At 40.8% G+C, this 19,614-nt stretch overlaps 2 protein-coding genes across 4 annotated transcripts in view; one reads left to right on the forward strand and one right to left on the reverse strand.

The window, feature by feature from the left end:
- Window positions 1-19,614, reverse strand: part of NMT1 (N-myristoyltransferase 1) — a 214,610-nt gene that overhangs the window by 72,837 nt on the left and 122,159 nt on the right. The window lies entirely within an intron of this gene.
- The window catches only part of DCAKD (dephospho-CoA kinase domain containing), a 202,880-nt gene that overhangs the window by 28,105 nt on the left and 155,161 nt on the right, over window positions 1-19,614 (forward strand). For all 3 annotated transcript variants that reach the window (XM_053699868.1, XM_053699860.1, XM_053699854.1), the window contains exon 2: window positions 4,103-4,216. In XM_053699868.1, the coding sequence (XP_053555843.1) occupies window positions 4,105-4,216 (112 nt within the window). In that variant the 5' untranslated portion in view covers window positions 4,103-4,104. The remainder of the gene's footprint in view (window positions 1-4,102; window positions 4,217-19,614) is intronic.

Below are 19,614 nucleotides of genomic sequence, written 5' to 3' on the forward strand. Positions count from 1 at the left end.
TAATTACATTAAAGTTAGGGGGTGTTAGGGTTAGCGGTTAATAACTTTAGTATAGTGGCGGAAGATTAGGGGTTAATAAATGTAGGTAGGTGACGGCGATGTTAGGGGCGGCAGATTAGGGGTTAATAAGTGTAGGTGGGTGGCGGCGACATTGGGGGCGACAGATTAGGGGTTAATAAGTGTAATGTAGGTGGCGGCGACATTGGGGGCAGCAGATTAGGGGTTAATAAGTGAAATGTAGGTGGTGGCGACATTGGGGCGGCAGATTAGGGGTTAATAAGTGTATATGAAAAAAGACTCTCACCCTAGAGCTAAGGGAAAGACCTCCAAAAAAGCCTCCTCTTTTTATCCCGTTATTCTCCCAGCAAACGGTTATAAAAGAACAGTTTATAAAAGTTATTTTACCTACAAGAGGTAAAATGGAAAGAGGGGCGCTTGATACATAAGCTGAGGTCAATAATATGCAAAGCTTAGGGGTATATTCCCAATATTTATTTTACAAAATTCAATAAAACATAATTCAATAAGACATAAACATAATAATAGAAAATATATTTAAAACACAATATAAGCGGATATGAGTGTACAAATGTGGCCACAATTTGATACACTATGCTGAATTGCAATTCATAAAACCTATACACTGATAGCAATTGAATGTGTGTTGATAAACTTAATTCTCGATAGCAGCAGTAGGTAACTAAATTATAAACAAATTTATAAACAAAATATTTTGTCCATTTTCCTTCTTAAAAACAATACCTGAATTGGCAAAACTTTTTACACTGTTTCAATGATATTTTGGACTGTTTTACAATCTACCACCAGGGATAGATAGTTGTATTCCATTGTGTTAGTTGGAATATAAAACAAAATTGTGACAAAGTTACCTTTTGATTCAGGCGTGTCGATATTCTGTATCACCTCCTTAAGCGGTGGAACAAAGGAAAAACTCCAGTAGTGGAACTAAGCAGAAACTTCCAATATTTTAGATATCCTTTGTCTTTGGAGTGCACCCCCTTGTTACTTGGCTGGTGGTCTTATTGTGGGCTTCTCAATGGGCAGTCGTTCCGGTCTTTGCAAGAGCCTATCAGGAGAGTTTATTTTGGATCACCTGAATGCTGGGCTCGCGGGGTAATTTGAAAAGAGAGAACACCTAGTGACTTTGGAAATAGCAGTTCGCCAGCTAGTTCTGTTTTGCGATCCTCACTGTAGCCTCTGGAGTGCTTATTTCTTTGCCGGTATATGAAAGAACGGCTTTAGGTCCTTGGGATCTTTCTCCAGGGATAGATATAGTGGTATCCTTTTGTTTGCGGAGTCAAATCTACGCGTTTCGGCTCGGTAGTGAGCCTTTATCAAGATGACTCCTTTGAGGCATACCTGAGTTTTTATATCCTGTTCTCTTTGTTATTCCGGTTCATTTAACCCCTTAGGGTATTAAGTTGCAAGAAATTACTTAATGATTCCGGTTTACATATATTGCTGCAATTCATTCATTTATCTATTGCTATAATCATAAGTTCAAAAATGGGAAAATAGGATCATAAAATAAATCATATATATAAAAAGTCTAAAAGAGTATTAATATATAAACCTTGGTATTAAATAATTACCTTTTTATTCTAGACTCAATGTGTTGGTCAATTCAAATTTAGTTATATAGGAAAATACCATAAACGTTGCTTGTACATATATATAAACATGATAAAAAAGGGGGAATATGTGTAATCTCATAATTTAACAACATTATACATTATTATAAACATTATAAAATTACATAAACTATATAAAATTCTATAAAATTTCTTTTATAAATTCAAAATATATTTTGGGGATATATAAATTATATATAAAAGAATAAAAATATCTACTATGATTCTATATTAAGATATTTTAAAAATTCACTATTTTATATGTAAAGGTTAAGATAATTTAAAAATTCACTATTTTATATATAAAGGTAAGAATATGATATTGGAGTATAAAAGATACACCATTATTCAGATAAAGGGATTTAGATCCAATTCTGCATTTAACCCATATGGGGTTAGAGAGTTAAAATTGAAGTTCTGCTTCATTGTAAAGAAGATTTGTAGTAGTATCACAGTTACTTGTTTTCACTTTTTTTATACCCCAATATAAAAAACCCTCTGTTTTTTTATCATGATGATCTTTAAAATGCTTGGACAATAAATGATCTTCAAATCCCCATTCTATGTTTAGAAGATGTTGTCTAATTCTATCACGTAGGGGTTGTCCCGTTTGTCCCAAATACTGTTTCTTACATGGACATTGAATTAAATAAATAACATTTCTATCAGTACATTTGATAATATTTTTAATTTTATGTTTAAAATCTGTCTGGCTGGAACTCACTGTTTTGCACTTATTACTAAATTTACAAGCTTTACAGGATCTGCATGGAGAGAAACCTTCTAACTTATTTCCTTCTATGTCTGTGAAATAGCCTACTTTTTTCTTATTTCTAAATTCGCTTGGTGCAAGTACATTTTTTAAGGTTTTTGCTTTTCTATAGATAACTTTCGGTTTATCTTCTACTAATTCTCCTAAAATTGGGTCTTTTTTTATAAAGTGCCAGTGCTTTTTTAAAATCTTTTCCACTAATCTCCGCAAACAAAAGGATACCACTATATCTATCCCTGGAGATAGATCCCAAGGACCTAAAGCCGTTCTTTCATATACCGGCAAAGAAATAAGCACTCCAGAGGCTACAGTGAGGATCGCAAAACAGAACTAGCTGGCGAACTGCTATTTCCAAAATTACTAGCGGTTCTCTATTTTCAAATTACCCCGCAAGCCCAGCATTCAGGTGATCCAAAATAAACTCTCCTGATAGGCTCTTGCAAAGACCGGAACGGCTGCCCATTGAGAAGCCCACAATAAGACCGCCAGCCAAGTAACAAGGGGGTGCACTCCAAAGACAAAGGATATCTAAAAGATTGGAAGTTTCTTCTTAGTTCCACTACTGGAGTTTTTCCTTTGTTCCACCGCTTAAGGAGGTGATACAGAATATCGACACGCCTGAATCAAAAGGTAACTTTGTCACAGTTTTGTTTTATATTCCAACTAACACAAAGGAATACAAATATCTATCCCTGGTGGTAGATTGTAAAACAGTCCAAAATAACATTGAAACAGTGTAAAAGGTTTTGCCAATTCAGGTATTGTTTTTAAGAAGGAAAATGTACAAAATATTTTGTTTATAATTTTGTTTATAATTTAGTTACCTACTGCTGCTATCGAGAATTAAGTTTATCAACACACATTCAATTGCTATCAGTGTATAGGTTTTATGAATTGCAATTCAGCATAGTGTATCAAATTGTGGCCACATTTGTACACTCATATCCGCTTATATTGTGTTTTAAATATATTTTCTATTATTATGTTTATGTTTTATTGAATTATGTTTTATTGAATTTTGTAAAATAACTATTGGGAATATACCCCTAAGTGTTGCTTTGCATATTATTGACCTCAGCTTATGTATCAAGCACCCCTCTTACCATTTTACCTCTCGTAGGTAAAATAACTTTTTTAAAGGGGTTAATAAGTGTAATGTAGGTGGCGGCGACATTGGGGGCGGCACATTAGGGGTTAATAAGTATAAGCTAGGTGTCAGCGATGTCGGGGGCAGCAGATTAGGGGTGTTTAGACTCAGGGTTTATGTTAGGGTGTTAGGTGTAAACATAAATTTAGTTTCCCCATAGGAATCAATGGTGCTGCATTACGGAACTTTACACTGCTTTATTGCAGCCGGCTCTCCCCATTGATGTCTATGGGGAAATCGTGCACGAGCATGTAAAAGCAGCTCACCGCAGCGCTGGTATTGGAGTGCGGTATGGAGCTCAATTTTGCTCTACGCTCACTTTTTGCCTGCTAACGCCGGGTTTATGAAAACCTGTAATACCAGCGCTGTAGGTGAGTGGTGACAATAACTTGCAAGTTAGCACCGCGCCGCTTATAACGCAAAACTCGTAATCTAGCCGAAGGTTTTTACCGTAGTTTTAAATATGTCATTATCATTAGGCGTTTTTTCTACATAGTAATGACCCTTTACACTGTACATTTTTATTTTCAGCAATGTTCCTGGTAGGTTTATCTGGTGGTATTGCTTCAGGAAAGAGTACAGTGGTAAACATCCTTCGAGAATTAGGTTGTACTGTAATCGATGCTGATGTCATCGCAAGGCAGGGTAAGTCTGCGTACTGTCCCATCTGCATACTGCAGATACAGGAAAGCTGTATCATGACAAGGAGTAGATAGACTATTGCATGCCTATAAATACAAGTTGTGAAATATGTAGGGCTAGATAATCTTTTAAATATACAAATTGAGCTTTTATTTTCCCCAGATCGTTAAAGGAGCATCAAACCCATATTTTATTACTTTTATAATAGAGATAAACCATACAATTTTAAATATTTTTCAGTATACTTCTGTTATCAAATTTGCTTCTTCTTTTAGTATCTGTTGTTGAAGGAGCAGAAATGCACAGCTGGGAGCTAGAAGAACACATTGGATGAACCAAAGATGAAGCATATTATATTATATATTTATATGCAGCCACCAATCAGCAGCTAGCTCCCAGTAGTGCATTGCTGCTCCTTAGCTTACCTAGGCATGGTCGTCAACAAAGGATACTAAGAAAACAAAGACAATTAGATAATAGAAGAAAATTAAAAACCAAGTAAAATTGCATGTTCTAAATCATGAAAGAAAGAAAAATAGGTTTCACGTTCCTTTAAAGGGACATTATACACTAATTTTTCTTTGCATAAATGTTTTGTAGATGATCTATTTATATAGCCCATAAAGTTATTTTTTTTTTAAAAAATGTATAGTTTTGCTTATTTTTAAATAACATTGCTCTGATTTTCAGACTCCTAACCAAGCCCCACAGTTTTAGGAGAATACCGTTAGCTACCTACTCCAGCTTGCTCCTGTTTGTGTAAAGGGTCTTTTCATTTGCAAAAGAAGGAGGAGTGGGGGGAGTGTCTTATTTCCCACTTGCAATGGGCTTTCCAGCTACCTTTTCAGCAGAGCTAAACTGAGAGCTTCTAAGCAAGTTTTTAAACAGTTTTATACTGGATTTTTATGTCAGTATCTGTGCATCTTATTCTTTTTAGTAGTGTCTATTACATGCAGTTATATGAAAATGAGTGTATACTGTCCCTTTAACCATCTGTGGAAAAGAAAAACTCTGTTTCTATGTAAGAATATCACAAAAGTTTATTTCTGATTTTATGTCAATCACCATTATTTTGTTTTCCTGATCTGTGTATGGGTGTATCTATCTATCTATCTATCTATCTATCTATCTATCTATCTAAAACATAGACCGTCTGGCACTTTCTTGCAAGCACACAGCCAAATTAAAAGCAAAATTAAAGAGTTAGTTACAGCATTTGGCCAAATGGTGATATGGTGATATGCCCAGGACCACGTTAAGGTCTCTTCCTCCTTGGTCCCTAACCTAACAGCTACACAATGCATCCTTCAACCAGACACACTGATACAAACAAGGGCGACCTCAGGCTCTTTGTAATTAAAACATGAAAATGGACTGCACTCTCAAACTGGATTTGATATACATCCTGTGACTCTATAAACTCAGACTCTTGGGTGCTCACCAGCACTCACAGACAGCTGCACAACTTTCAGGGACTCAAGCCTGGGTGCAAAGCCAGGGCCGGACTGGGAAATCAGACCGGCCCTGGAAATTTGTATAGACAAGCCCAGCCCGTCCCCTTCAGCCCCGCCCCTCCAGCTCTGCCCCTTTAAAGAAACTCAGTTTTTTTCATTTTTCGGATAGGGGGTTAAACTGGATGTTGTCTCCCTTAAGGTAACAGGGGTATTTTACTTAAAGGTTAAATGGTTACCTTTATGTTTATAACATACTTCATAAATATGTGCTGTTTTTGTTTTGTTTTTTTAAATAGTAACTAAACCCCACTGGCTTAGTGCTGTTTCACATCATCTGGTAAGCAAAGGGTTAATGCGTAGTTGCAGGTGTGAAGTGTATATTGCAAAGAAATACAATGATAATTGATAACTGCGATTAGATTTCTGGAACTACAATAAACAATGACACGAGAAATAGATCACTTCTATGTTTAAGTTATATAAATGATCAGTCTGCAAAACTCAGATGTTTTATACAAATGCTAATCAGCCCACAGCTACCCCCGGTACTTACCAGAACCACTCGCTGCCAAAGCTAGACACCGAGAATAATAGTTGGGTTGGTGTTCTGCCCTGAGCAATTCCATCATTCAGTTAGTGGACTGGATAGGGACACTCACACTCTCCGTGACGTTCAAGCCCGGCCGGTCCGGCCCACCCCCGCATTAGCATTCCCTGGCCTCATCCAGTGACAGACTGAGCTGTGACAGTCCAGACAGAGACTCAGCCTGATTGGCTTGCAGTAGGTTGCACTTGCGTTGCGGCTGTTTATTGGTTATTAGATTAGAAGTGAACTAACTTAGAACTAGACACACTCTAGCGTGCCTTAGCCTATACTACTAACTTAGTGCAACAGAGCAACTAGCAATATTGCATCCAAAAATTTGCTAATAATAATGTTTTGCTAATAATTAATTATCAATTGCTGCTCTCTTGTACTGCAGCAGCTGAGCCAGCCCCGCTGAGCTCCCGGCCGGCGGCCCACTGGGATTTTTCCCGGTATCCCGGCTGCCCAATCCGGCCCTGTGCAAAGCCCATAGGAAAAATTACAAAACAAAATTATTAACACAACACATAGAAAGTCTGGCACTATCTTGCAAGCACATAGCTGGATTAAAAGCAAAATTGAAGAATTAGTTACTGAATTTGGCCAAATGGTGATAGCCTAGGACCATGTCAAGGTCTCTTCCTCCCTGGGTCCCTAACCTAAAGCCACACAATGCCTGCCTTTAACCAAACACACTGAGATACAAATAATTTTGATGCCGTCCCTTTGTAATTTCCCTAGCCATATATATTTTTGTAAATACTTTATTATATCTTTTCATGTGACAACACTAAAGAAATGACACTTTGCTACAATGTAAAGTAGTGAGTGTACAGCCTGTATAACAGTGTAAATTTGCTGTTCCCTCAAAATAATTCAACACACAGCCATTCATTTCGAAACCGTTGGCAACAAAAGTGAGTACACCCCTAAGTGGAAATGTCCAAATTGGGCCCAAAGTGTCAATATTTTGTGTGGCCACCATTATTTTCCAGCAGTGCATTAACCCTCTTGGGCATGGAGTTCACCAGAGCTTCACAGGTTTCCAATGAAGATCTCTTCCACTCCTCCATGACGTCATTACGGAGCTGGTGGATGTTAGAGACCTTGCACTCCCCCACCTTCGGTTTGAGGATGCCCCACAGATGCTCAATAGGGTTTACGTCTGGAGACATGCTTGGCCAGTTTATCACCTTTACCCTCAGCTTCTTTAGCAAGGCAGTGGTCGTTTTGGAGGTGTGTTTGGGGTTGTTATCATGTTGGAATACTGCCCTGCGGCCCAGTCAGGGGATCATGTTCTGCTTCCGTATGTCACAGTACATGTTAGCATTCATGGTTCCCTCAATGAACTGTAGCTCCCCAGTGCCGGCAGCACTCATGCAGGCCCAGACGATGACACTCCCACTACCATGCTTGACTGTAGGCAAGACACACTTGTCTTTGTACTCCTCACCTGGTTGCCACCACACAAGTTTAAACCATCTGAACCAAATAAGTTTATCTTGGTCTCATCAGACCACAGGACGTGGTTATTAGTAATTCATGTCCTTAGTCTGCTTGTCTTCAGCAAACTGTTTGCAGGCTTTCTTGTGCATCATCTTTAGAAGAGACTTCCTTCTGGGATGACAGCCATGCAGACCAATTTGATGCAGCGTGCTGCGTATGGTCTGAGCACTGACAGGCTGACCCCCACCCCTTCAACCTCTGCAGCAATGCTGGCAGCACTCATATGTCTATTTCCCAAAGACAACCTCTGGATATGACACTGAGCATGTGCACTCAATTTCTTTGGCAGACCATGGCGACTGTTCTGAGTGAAACCTGTCCTGTGAAACTGCTGTATGGTCTCGCCCACAGTGCTGCAGCTCAGTTTCAGAGTCTTGGCAATCTTCTTATAGCCTAGGCCATCTTTATGTAGAGAAACAATTCTTTTTTTCAGATCCTCAGAGAGTTCTTTGCCATGAGGTGCCATGTTAAACTTCCAGTGACCAGTATGAGAGAGTGTGAGAGTGATAACACCAAATTTAACACACCTGCTCCCCAATCACACCTGAGACCTTATAACACTAACGAGTCACATGACACCAGGGAGGGAAAATGGCTAATTGGGCCCAATTTGTCCATTTCCACTTAGGGGTGTACTCACTTTTGTTGCCAACAGTTTAGACATTATTGGTTGTGTGTTGAGTTATTTTGAGGAAACAGCAAATTTACACTGTTTTACATGCTGTACACTAGCTACTTTACACTGTAGCAAAGTGTCATTTCTTTAGTGTTGTCACATGAAAAGATATAATAAAATATTTACAAAAATGTGAGGGGTGTACTCACTTTTGTGAGATACTGTATATATATATATATATATATATATATATATATATATACATACAGGGAGTGCAGAATTATTAGGCAAGTTGTATTTTTGAGGATTAATTTTATTATTGAACAACAACCATGTTCTCAATGAACCCAAAAAACTCATTAATATCAAAGCTGAATAGTTTTGGAAGTAGTTTTTAGTTTGTTTTTAGTTATAGCTATTTTAGGGGGGATATCTGTGTGTGCAGGTGACTATTACTGTGCATAATTATTAGGCAACTTAACAAAAAACAAATATATACCCATTTCAATTATTTATTTTTACCAGTGAAACCAATATAACATCTCAACATTCACAAATATACATTTCTGACATTCAAAAACAAAACAAAAACAAATCAGTGACCAATATAGCCACCTTTCTTTGCAAGGACACTCAAAAGCCTGCCATCCATGGATTCTGTCAGTGTTTTTATCTGTTCACCATCAACATTGCGTGCAGCAGCAACCACAGCCTCCCAGACACTGTTCAGAGAGGTGTACTGTTTTCCCTCCTTGTAAATCTCAGATTTGATGATGGACCACAGGTTCTCAATGGGGTTCAGATCAGGTGAACAAGGAGGCCATGTCATTAGATTTTCTTCTTTTATACCCTTTCTTGCCAGCCACGCTGTGCAGTACTTGGACGCGTGTGATGGAGCATTGTCCTGCATGAAAATCATGTTTTTCTTGAAGGATGCAGACTTCTTCCTGTACCACTGCTTGAAGAAGGTGTCTTCCAGAAACTGGCAGTAGGACTGGGAGTTGAGCTTGACTCCATCCTCAACCCGAAAAGGCCCCACAAGCTCATCTTTGATGATACCAGCCCAAACCAGTACTTCACCTCCACCTTGCTGGCGTCTGAGTCGGACTGGAGCTCTCTGCCCTTTACCAATCCAGCCACGGGCCCATCCATCTGGCCCATCAAGACTCACTCTCATTTCATCAGTCCATAAAACCTTAGAAAAATCAGTCTTGAGATATTTCTTGGCCCAGTCTTGATGTTTCAGCTTGTGTGTCTTGTTCAGTGGTGGTCGTCTTTCAGCCTTTCTTACCTTGGCCATGTCTCTGAGTATTGCACACCTTGTGCTTTTGGGCACTCCAGTGATGTTGCAGCTCTGAAATATGGCCAAACTGGTGGCAAGTGGCATCTTGGCAGCTGCACGCTTGACTTTTCTCAGTTCATGGGCAGTTATTTTGCGCTTTGGTTTTTCCACACGCTTCTTGCGACCCTGTTGACTATTTTGAATGAAACGCTTGATTGTTGCTTCAGAAGCTTTGCAATTTTAAGAGTGCTGCATCCCTCTGCAAGATATCTCACTATTTTTGACTTTTCTGAGCCTGTCAAGTCCTTCTTTTGACCCATTTTGCCAAAGGAAAGGAAGTTGCCTAATAATTATGCACACTTGATATAGGGTGTTGATGTCATTAGACCACACCCCTTCTCATTACAGAGATGCACATCACCTAATATGCTTAATTGGTAGTAGGCTTTCGAGCCTATACAGCTTGGAGTAAGACAACATGCATAAAGAGGATGATGTGGTCAAAATACTAATTTGCCTAATAATTCTGCACTCCCTGTATATATATATAGGAAATAGAAGACAGCACTCACTGGTCTTGTAGAATAGCAATAGAAGCTTTTATTTATGTGACGTTTCAGGGACAGCTCCCCTTCATCAGACCAACAATAAAGTGTGAGATACAGACATTTATACCCTCTCAGGCCCTCCCCCAGTGAACAGAAATTGCCAACCAATTATTGTAACACCAACATACATATACAATAACAAATAAATTAATTGATACCTAGTATATTATAGACAATCCCAGAGTGATAAACAAAAAACAATCTATATGTGAACAACAGGGATTACTAAGTACATACATATAGGACAATAACTACAAACGGGCTGCAGGCACTGTGTATAATACATTTCATATGGCAGCTGAGAATAAGCCTCCAGAAGTGTTATAACACAACTCACAATGCGGATCAAATAGCAAATCAAGGAGTGTTCAGATTAAATGCTAATAGCAATTAATCTTAAATAAAATACAAATAGAGTACAAGAGCAGTCATATAGATCTCGTAGAGCTTAACAACAGTTACCTGAGCACGAAGTTGCGGCGAACCTGGCTTAAACCCTAGATACATAACAGAGCCCTATATGCAATTCAATATGTATAGCTCATACCCATATCAATAGTGTCACAGATAGTTAAGCCGGGTACAAGTGCTGCGTGTCCCGGCTCAGAGAAATGACCAGATCGTCAGCGTGGGAGAGTAAAAAACTATGCAGTCAGTCACAGCCCCGTCTGATAGGGCGGGGGGGGGGGTGCGCCTCTTTGATCAAGTATATCAAGAAAGTCACAGGGGGCGTGTTACTAAGTGTGAGGACACAAAGTCATGTGTGCATGCCTAAGCAACAGTGTATACTAGAAGATATACAGAACGTACAAATATGTATCCAAAGAGCTAGGGGGAACAGGATGACAAACATCTAGAATGCAGTAATGATGGTCACATAAAACTATATACTGGCCTAGATTTGAGATACAGCAGTACATGACAGAAAGCAAAATGCATGAGAGAATATAAGTCACAAAGTACTGAAACAGGCACTATATCTATCTGTATATACATATGTCTACAGGGAACCAGACATCATCCCAATGGTAGATATGCACACAGATATAGAGTATGGAATATAAGGAGCAAATTAGCAGAGTGTGGGCCTGTCAGTGCAGTCACAAGTGCCCTAAGTGTGAATAACCATCAAAGGGGGTGAGGGTGATACACCACCCCGAAGGATACAGTAGGGATTCATGTCAGAATGCAAACTTAAGCGCAAAGGTAGAGTAGTATATGTGAGCCTCACATACCAGAGATACAGACAGTATGGGTACACATAGTAATAGAGCCTATACCCATAATGATAGTAGTGGTTAATAAAAAAGTACATTAACAAGACAAATAACCAAGAGGAGGGTAGGGAGTGAAAGCAGACAAAAGGGACAACAAATTTATAAGAAGCAGTGCCAATCATTTCTCATGTTCAATCCCTTCGGGTGAACCGTATCAAGTTTATAAATCCATTTAGCCTCCTTCTGTAGTAGCAGTTTATGCCTGTCACCGCCCCTTCTTAGTGGGGGGTATGTGATCAATAAGCATGAATCTGAGGTCCTTCACTGTATGGCCCTGTTCCATGAAGTGCCTAGCGACCAGCTGGTCGCTCTTCCCTTTGTCAATAGCTGCCCGTATGGCACTTGTGTGATTTGCCATATGTTTTTTTATGTCATCACTGGTTTTACCAATGTAGAAAAGACCACAAATGCAGTTCAGCATATAAATGATGAACTTTGTGGTGCAGCTAAGGTGGTATTTAATTCTATACCTTTGGTTGTTGTGGGGTGTCTAAAGTGGTTACCTTGTAACATAGAATTGTAGGTGGTGCAACTGGGGCATTTGAATGAACCCAGTCTGGTAGAAATATTGCCACAGTCTGTGCTGTAGCTCCTGATGGGGTCAGTCACCATAAGAATGTCCCTCAGGTTCCTGCCACTTTTGTATCCAATTCTGGGTGGATCATGCTTACTGTAGGGCAGTGATGTGTCCGTGCTCACTATCTCCCAGTGTTCCTTGAGAGTAGTGCCCAAGCCGCTAGATTTGGGGGGTAAAGGTGGTAATGAAATTAGTCCTAGGTGGTTTCAAAGTGGACACCTTATTGGTGGGCAAAGACCGGTCCATCGCAGCTGTCACTGCCTGTCTGGATGACACAATCGTGGCCCTGTCATAGCCCCTAGCTGCAAATTTGACTTCCATTTCATCCAGTTGTTGTTGGCAGCGTACGCCAGAAGTGTTGTTGCGTACCACCCAAAGCATTTGGGCCTTTGGTATAACCTTGATGAGGGACGTTGGGTGGCAGCTGGAGGCATGAAGGATAGAGTTTCTATCAGTCTCCTTCTTGTATAGTGTTGTACCCAAACTAGTACCCTCTTTGTAGATCCTAGGGTCCAAAAAATCGACCTGCTGACAACTTGCACACACCTTTAGTTTCACCGGCTCATTAAGTGCATTCAGGCTGTTGGTCCAGTCCATCAGTGATTCTTCCGTGCCCCTCCAGATAAGGAGGATATCGTCAATGTACCTCTTATAATATAGGACCTGTGTCTGTTCATATACTTTGAAGATCCTTTCCTCAACGTGCTCTGTGAATAAGTTGGCAAACCCGGTGCCATGTTAGAGCCCATGGCTGTACCGGTCAGTTGCAGAAAAAAGCCTTTTTCAAATTTAAAGTAATTCAACTTCAAGTACAGAGTAAGAAGTTCCTTGATGAATACAGGGGGTGGGCCCACATAGGGGTACCTGTTCAGGCACTGCAATATGATCTGGATGCCAGTCTCCTGTGGGATGATGGTATACAGGCTGGTAACATCCATACTGGCCAAAATACCATCAGTCCGGATGTCCTTCACCCGCGAGAGTATATCTATGAGAGACAGGGAATCCCCTAGGTATGATTGCATCTTGAGCACAAAGGGCTGTAATAACGAGTCAACATAGGTGGCCAGTGGCTGCAGTAGTGATCCCCTAGCGGACACAATGGGACGACCAGTTGGGGAATCCAGTCTTTTATGGATTTTAGGCAGAGTATAGATAATTGTTCTGACCGGGTATTTCACTGTCAGCCATTCCCTCAAGCTCTCATCAATCCATTGTTTCTGAAAGGCATGGTAAATGACACTGTCAATGCAAGTTTTGTAGGTGATAGTGGGATCACAGGGTAGGGACTTGTAGGTAAGGGTATCCGTTAATTGTGACTCAATCTTTTTCTTATAGTCAAGGTAGTCCTGTACCACTATGGCACCGCCCTTATCGGCCGGACGAATGACTATAGAGACATCATTAATCAGTGTACGTCTAGCTGCCCAGTCTTCAGACGTCATATTGTTTCTGTGTTTCGGTGCGGTGGAATCCGCTGCTTTCTGTTGGACAATCTTGGTAAAGGTACAAATACTGTGGTTTGTTGTAGGTGGTTCAAAGGTGCTGGGTTTCTTGAAGCGATGTCCTTGTCCTCCACTATCGTTCCTTGGAAGAAGTCTCCCAGTTTCAGCTGTCTTTGGAATTTCATAGTGTCTATGTATGTCATAAATTCATTATGTATAGTAGTAGGGACAAATGACAGTCCTTTGTTAGGAACGGTTCTCTCTTGAACTGTTAGGGTGTGTTGGCTGAGGTTAACCACTACATCCTCCTCTGTCGTGGTTGGATTGGGGTCTCCTTCCAATGGCCCCCCTCCTAGTGTGCGGTTTCCGTCTCTCCCTCTTGCTGCTGATCTGGTGGTGAGGACTAAAAAAGACTGTGAAGCGGTGGGGTCATGGGTCATCTGTCCTTGGACATCTGCACCGTCAGTGTCAGAGCCAGAACTGGTTTCTACCGTGTTGAGATGCCTGTTGGTGTAGACCCTATGTCTTCTCTAACGTCTTGGCTGGTAGTAAGACCTTTCTTCTGGTCCCAACAACCATCTGTACAATTTCTTATCCTTGTAATTTTCAGTGACATATACCAGTTTTTTGTTTTTAAATGCCACCAAGGCATTGTTATACTCTTTTAATTGAGCGGAAATCTTTTCAATCCAGTTCTCGGTCTTATCCTGAGATAAGATGGCATTCTTAGCTTCTTCAATAAGTGTAATTTCGGTCTTAACTTTTTGTAGCTGGTTCCTCACCTCCTCTACGACCAATAGTATGAGATCCAGAGAGCACTTATTCAGTACAGCGCACCAGCGTTTACAGAATTCAGGGTTTGGTCTCCCAATGGTCAGTAAATTGTTAATACAGAATCTCCTCAGGATCAATTTTTTCCGGTGGTACTTGGATAGGTAAATACCGTGTAGCTTGAGATCAACCTCTTTTTCTTGAGTTTCATTTATTGAAGAAGCTAAGAATGCCATCTTATCCCAGGATAAGATCGAGAACTGGATTGAAAAGATTTCCGCTCAATTAAAAGAGTATAACAATGCCTTGATGGCATTTTAAAAACAAAAAACTGGTATATGTCACTGAAGATTACAGGGATAAGAAATTGTACAGATGGTTGTTGGGACCAGAAGAAAGGTCTTACTACCAGCCAAAACGCCAGATAAGACAGAGGATCTACACCAACAGGCATCTCAACATGGTAGATACCAGTTCTGGCTGTGACACTGATGGTGCAGATGTCTAAGGACAGATGACCCATGACCCCAGCGCTTCACAGTCTTTTTTAAGCATCACCACCAGATCATCAGCAAGAGGGAGAGACGGAGACTGCACACTAGGAGGGGGGCCATTGGAAGGAGACCCCCATTCCAACCACGACGGAGGAGGATGTAGTGGTTAACCTCAGCCAACACACCCTAACAGACTAAGAGAGAACTGTTCTTAACAAAGGACTGTTATTTGTCACTACTACTATACATAATGACTTTATGACATACATAGACACTATGAAATTCCAAAGACAGCTGAAACTGGGAGACTTCTTCCAAGGAACGATAGTGGAAGAAAAGGGACATCACTTTAAGAAACCCAGCACCTTTGAACCACCCACCACAAACCCCAGTATTCGTACCTTTATTAGGATTGGCCAACAGAAAGCAGCGGATTCCACTGCACCGAAACACATGAACAATATGACATCTGAAGACTTGGCAGCCACATGTACACTGATTAATGATGCCTCTATAGTCATTCGTCCAGTCGATAAGGGCGGTGCCATAGTGGTACAGGACTACCTTGACTACAAGAAAGAGATTGAGTCACAATTAAAGGATACCCTTACCTACAAGTCCCTACCCTGTGATCCCACTATCACCTACAAAACTCGCATTGGCAGTGTCATTGAACATGCCTTTCAGAAACAATGAATTGATGATAGCTTGAGGGAATGGCTGACAGTGAAATACCCAGTCAGACCAATTATCTATACTCTGCTTAAAATCCATAAAAGACTGGATTCCCCACCTGGTCATCCCATTGTGTCCGCTAGGGCATCACTGCTGCAGCCACTGGCCACCTATGTTGACTCGTTATTACAGCCCTTTGTGCTCAACATGCAATCATACCTACGGGATTCCCTGTCTCTCATAGATATACTCTCTCGGGTGAAGGACATCCGGCCCAATGATATTTTGGCCAGTATGGGTGTTACCAGCCTGTATACCATCATCCCACAGGAGACTGGCATCCAGATCATATCGCAGTGCCTGAACAGGTACCCCTACGTGGGCCCACCCCCTGTATTCATTGTGGAACTTCTTACTCTGTGCTTGAAGTTGAATTACTTTAAATTTGAAAAAGACTTTTTTCTGCAACTGACCGGTACAGCCATGGGCTCTAACATGGCACTGGCGTTTGCCAACATATTCATGGAGCACATTGAGGAAAGGATCTTCAAAGTATATGAACAGACACAGGTCCTACATTATAAGAGGTACATTGACGATATCCTCCTTATCTGGAGGGGCACGGAAGAATCACTGATGGACTGGACCAATAGTCTGAATGCACTAAAATGAGTCTGTGAAACTAAAGGTGTGTGCAAGTTGTCAGCAGGTCGATTTTTTGGACCCTAGGATCTACAAAGAGGGTACTAGTATGGGTACAACACTATACAAGAAGGAGACTGATAGAAACTCTATCCTTCATGCCTTCAGTTGCCACCCACTGTCCCTCATCAAGGCGATACCAAAGGCCCAAATGTTTCGGCTGGTACGCAACAACACTTCTAGCGTACGCTGCCAACAACAACTGTATGAAATGGAAGTCAAATTTGCAGCTAGGGGCTATGACGGCCACGATTGTGTCATCCAGACAGGCAGTGACAGCTGCGATGGACGGGTCTTTGCCCACCAATAAGGTGCCCACTTTGAAACCACCTAGGACTAATTTCATTACCACCTTTACCCCCAAATCTAGCGGCTTGGTCACTACTCTCAAGGAACACTGGGAGATAGTGAGCATGGACACGTCACTGCCCTACAGTAAGCATGATCCACCCAGAATTGGATACAAACGCGGCAGGAACCTGAGGGACATTCTCTTGGTGACTGGAGCTACAGCACAGACTGTGGCAACATCTCTACCAGACTTGGTTCATTCAAATGCCCCAGTTGCACCACCTGCAATTCCATGTTACAAGGCAGTCACTTTAGACACCCCCACAACAACCAAAGGTATAGAATTAAATACCACCTTAGCTTCACCACAAAGTTAGTCATTTATATGCTGAACTGCATTTGTGGTCTATTCTACATTGGTAAAACCAGTGATGACATAAAAAAACGTATGGCAAATCACAGAAGTGCCATACGGGCAGCTATTGACAAAGGGAAGAGCGACCAGCTGGTCGCTAGGCACTTCATGGAACAGGGCTTTACAGTGAAGGACCTCAGATTCATTCTTATTGATCACATACCCCCACTAAGAAGGGGCGGTGACAGGCATAAACTGCTACTACAGAAGCAGGCTGAATGGAATTATAAACTTGATACGGTTCACCCGAAGGGATTGAACATGGGCAATGATTGGCACTGCTTCTTATAAATTAGTTGTCCCTTTTGTCTGCTTTCACTCCCTACCCTCCTCTTGAACATTTGTCTTGTCAATGTACTTTTTTATTGACCACTACTATCATTATGGGTATAGGCTCTATTACTATGTGTATCCATACTGCCCGTATCTCTGGTATATGAGGCTCACGCATACTACTCTACCTTTGCGCTTAAGTTTGCACTTTGACATGAATCCTTACTGTATCCTTCGGGAGGGTGTATCACCCTCACCCCCTTTGATAGTTATTCACACTTAGGGCCCTTGTGACTTTACTGACAGGCCCACATTCTGCTAATTTGCTCCTGATATTCCATATTCTATATCTGTGTGCATATTTACCATTGGGATGATGTCTGGTTCCCTGTAGACATATGTATAGATTCCACACTCTATGGACTTTCAAATCAAACTAATTTATTGTGACGTTTCGGGGATCATACCAATCTTTTCATCAGACCAAACAAAGTGATACAAACTGTGTGCTTAACCCTTTGAGTGCTAAGCAATTTCCCACCTGGGTGCTAAGCTGGATTTGAGGGTTTTTTATTTTTTTAAATATATTTTTTTTTTACTTTTTTATTTTAGTTTTTTCAGATCCCCAAGACATATACCATTGGAAAGGTTAGGAGATTACCTTTCCAACGGTGGGTCTTGGGGTCCTGTAGCTGCTTAGGTGTCTGAGATACAGGGTTCTAAGCAGCATGCCCCCATTTCCATATACTGTCCATTGTAATTTTTAAATAAAGTTGCGCGGTGACGTCATCATGTCATTGCGCGTGACGTCACCGTGCAAAATGTGAAGCCCCGGCAATGCCTGTCACTATACAGGCCAGATCGCCGGGGTGGGAGTCAGTGGGAGCCCCTAGATTGCCCTCAAGGTGGGTGAGTACTAGCACCTGACTGGGACAATTTGCGATGGCTCAAAGCTGTCGTTAGCACTCAAAGGGTTAAATAGCCATAAACCCCGCCCCCAGGAAGTGACACAATGCAATATTAATTAAGAGATCAGTATAACATACAAAATGGACATATAAATGAATTGATCATATTATAATAAGTGAATCAAAGTGTATATCTCAGGAAAAAAAAAATAGTGTCAGAGCGTTCAATATCAATACACGTACTATAATACTAGATATCAATACTATAACATCTTTAGTAAACAACATTCTATTTGTATACAGTAATGATAAGATCCTGACTGAGATGCTGTCAATTATTAAGATCAAAACATATAGGTGTATTAAAGATAACTGTGCAGCTCATACCTTGTAATAGTGTATCAACATTCAGTCGTAATACCCTGCGCTGTGTGTTCACATAAACATGGCGTAAATAACACGCCCCACTCTGCGACTACTATGGAAAGCTGGGGAGGAGGCTCACATGCTGTCATCCACCAATAGAGTGGTTTGTGTATACTTACGCCCCCGCCCATAGCACGAACTGAGCCACCAATCACACTACTGTATTGGAAAGGGAATGTTATTACAGCTGATCACGCAAAGACAAGCAATATCAGGATATAATGGACACATAATAGCATCACTAAGTACAAGTCATGCATTATACCAGTAATATAGCAGAAAAATATGTTGTATTATGTGTAGATAACATTCCCTGACTGCGCTATGTCTATTATGTCCCGTGTGTATATATACGGCTTGTCATACATGTCTGTGATCAATTGGGACGCTCTCACTATATATTCTTTGCTGAAGTAGATGGGATTATAAAATTAAATAGCCGTATAGTATAAAAGTTACATGTCAACGGCAAATCATAAGGCATACCTTGTCTCTGTCTAACAAATAGGTGGAGTTCAGAGCTATGTATGGGCAGATGTAGAAAACAAGACTATTGAATGAAAGATACTAATAATAAGGCAAAACATTCCTCTGTAGTCGCTGGCCATAGTTAGATTAAGAAGTGATGTGTGTCAGTATAAATATAAATCCTGTAAACTAAGGATCACATACTAAGGAGTAAACCTCCTATACACAAAACATATTATGTAATTTATGAGCCTAAAGGCAACAATGCCAGTCCAGATTTGCATTCAGTCCATAGGGTTGGACAGTGTTGAGGCGGTATATCCACCTCGCTTCACATCTGAGTTATAGATTTTTTCGGGCTCCTCCTCGTCTCAATGGAGGAATGTGATCTATTAATCTGAATCTGAGATGGAATGTCTCTTTTCCAGAAAATGCCGGACAGCCGTTTGGTCGCTCTTTCCGTTTTTTAAGGCTGTCCTGATAGCAGAACGATGGTTGGCAAATTGTGTCCTTGCGTCGTCTTCCGTTTTCCCAACATAATACATCCCGCAAGAGCAATTCAAAAGGTACACCACATACTTGGTGGTACAAGTGAGAAAATATCTGATTGGGTATCTTTTATTGGTA

Source organism: Bombina bombina, chromosome 1, assembly GCF_027579735.1.
Source record: "Bombina bombina isolate aBomBom1 chromosome 1, aBomBom1.pri, whole genome shotgun sequence".
Lineage (NCBI taxonomy): Eukaryota > Metazoa > Chordata > Amphibia > Anura > Bombinatoridae > Bombina > Bombina bombina.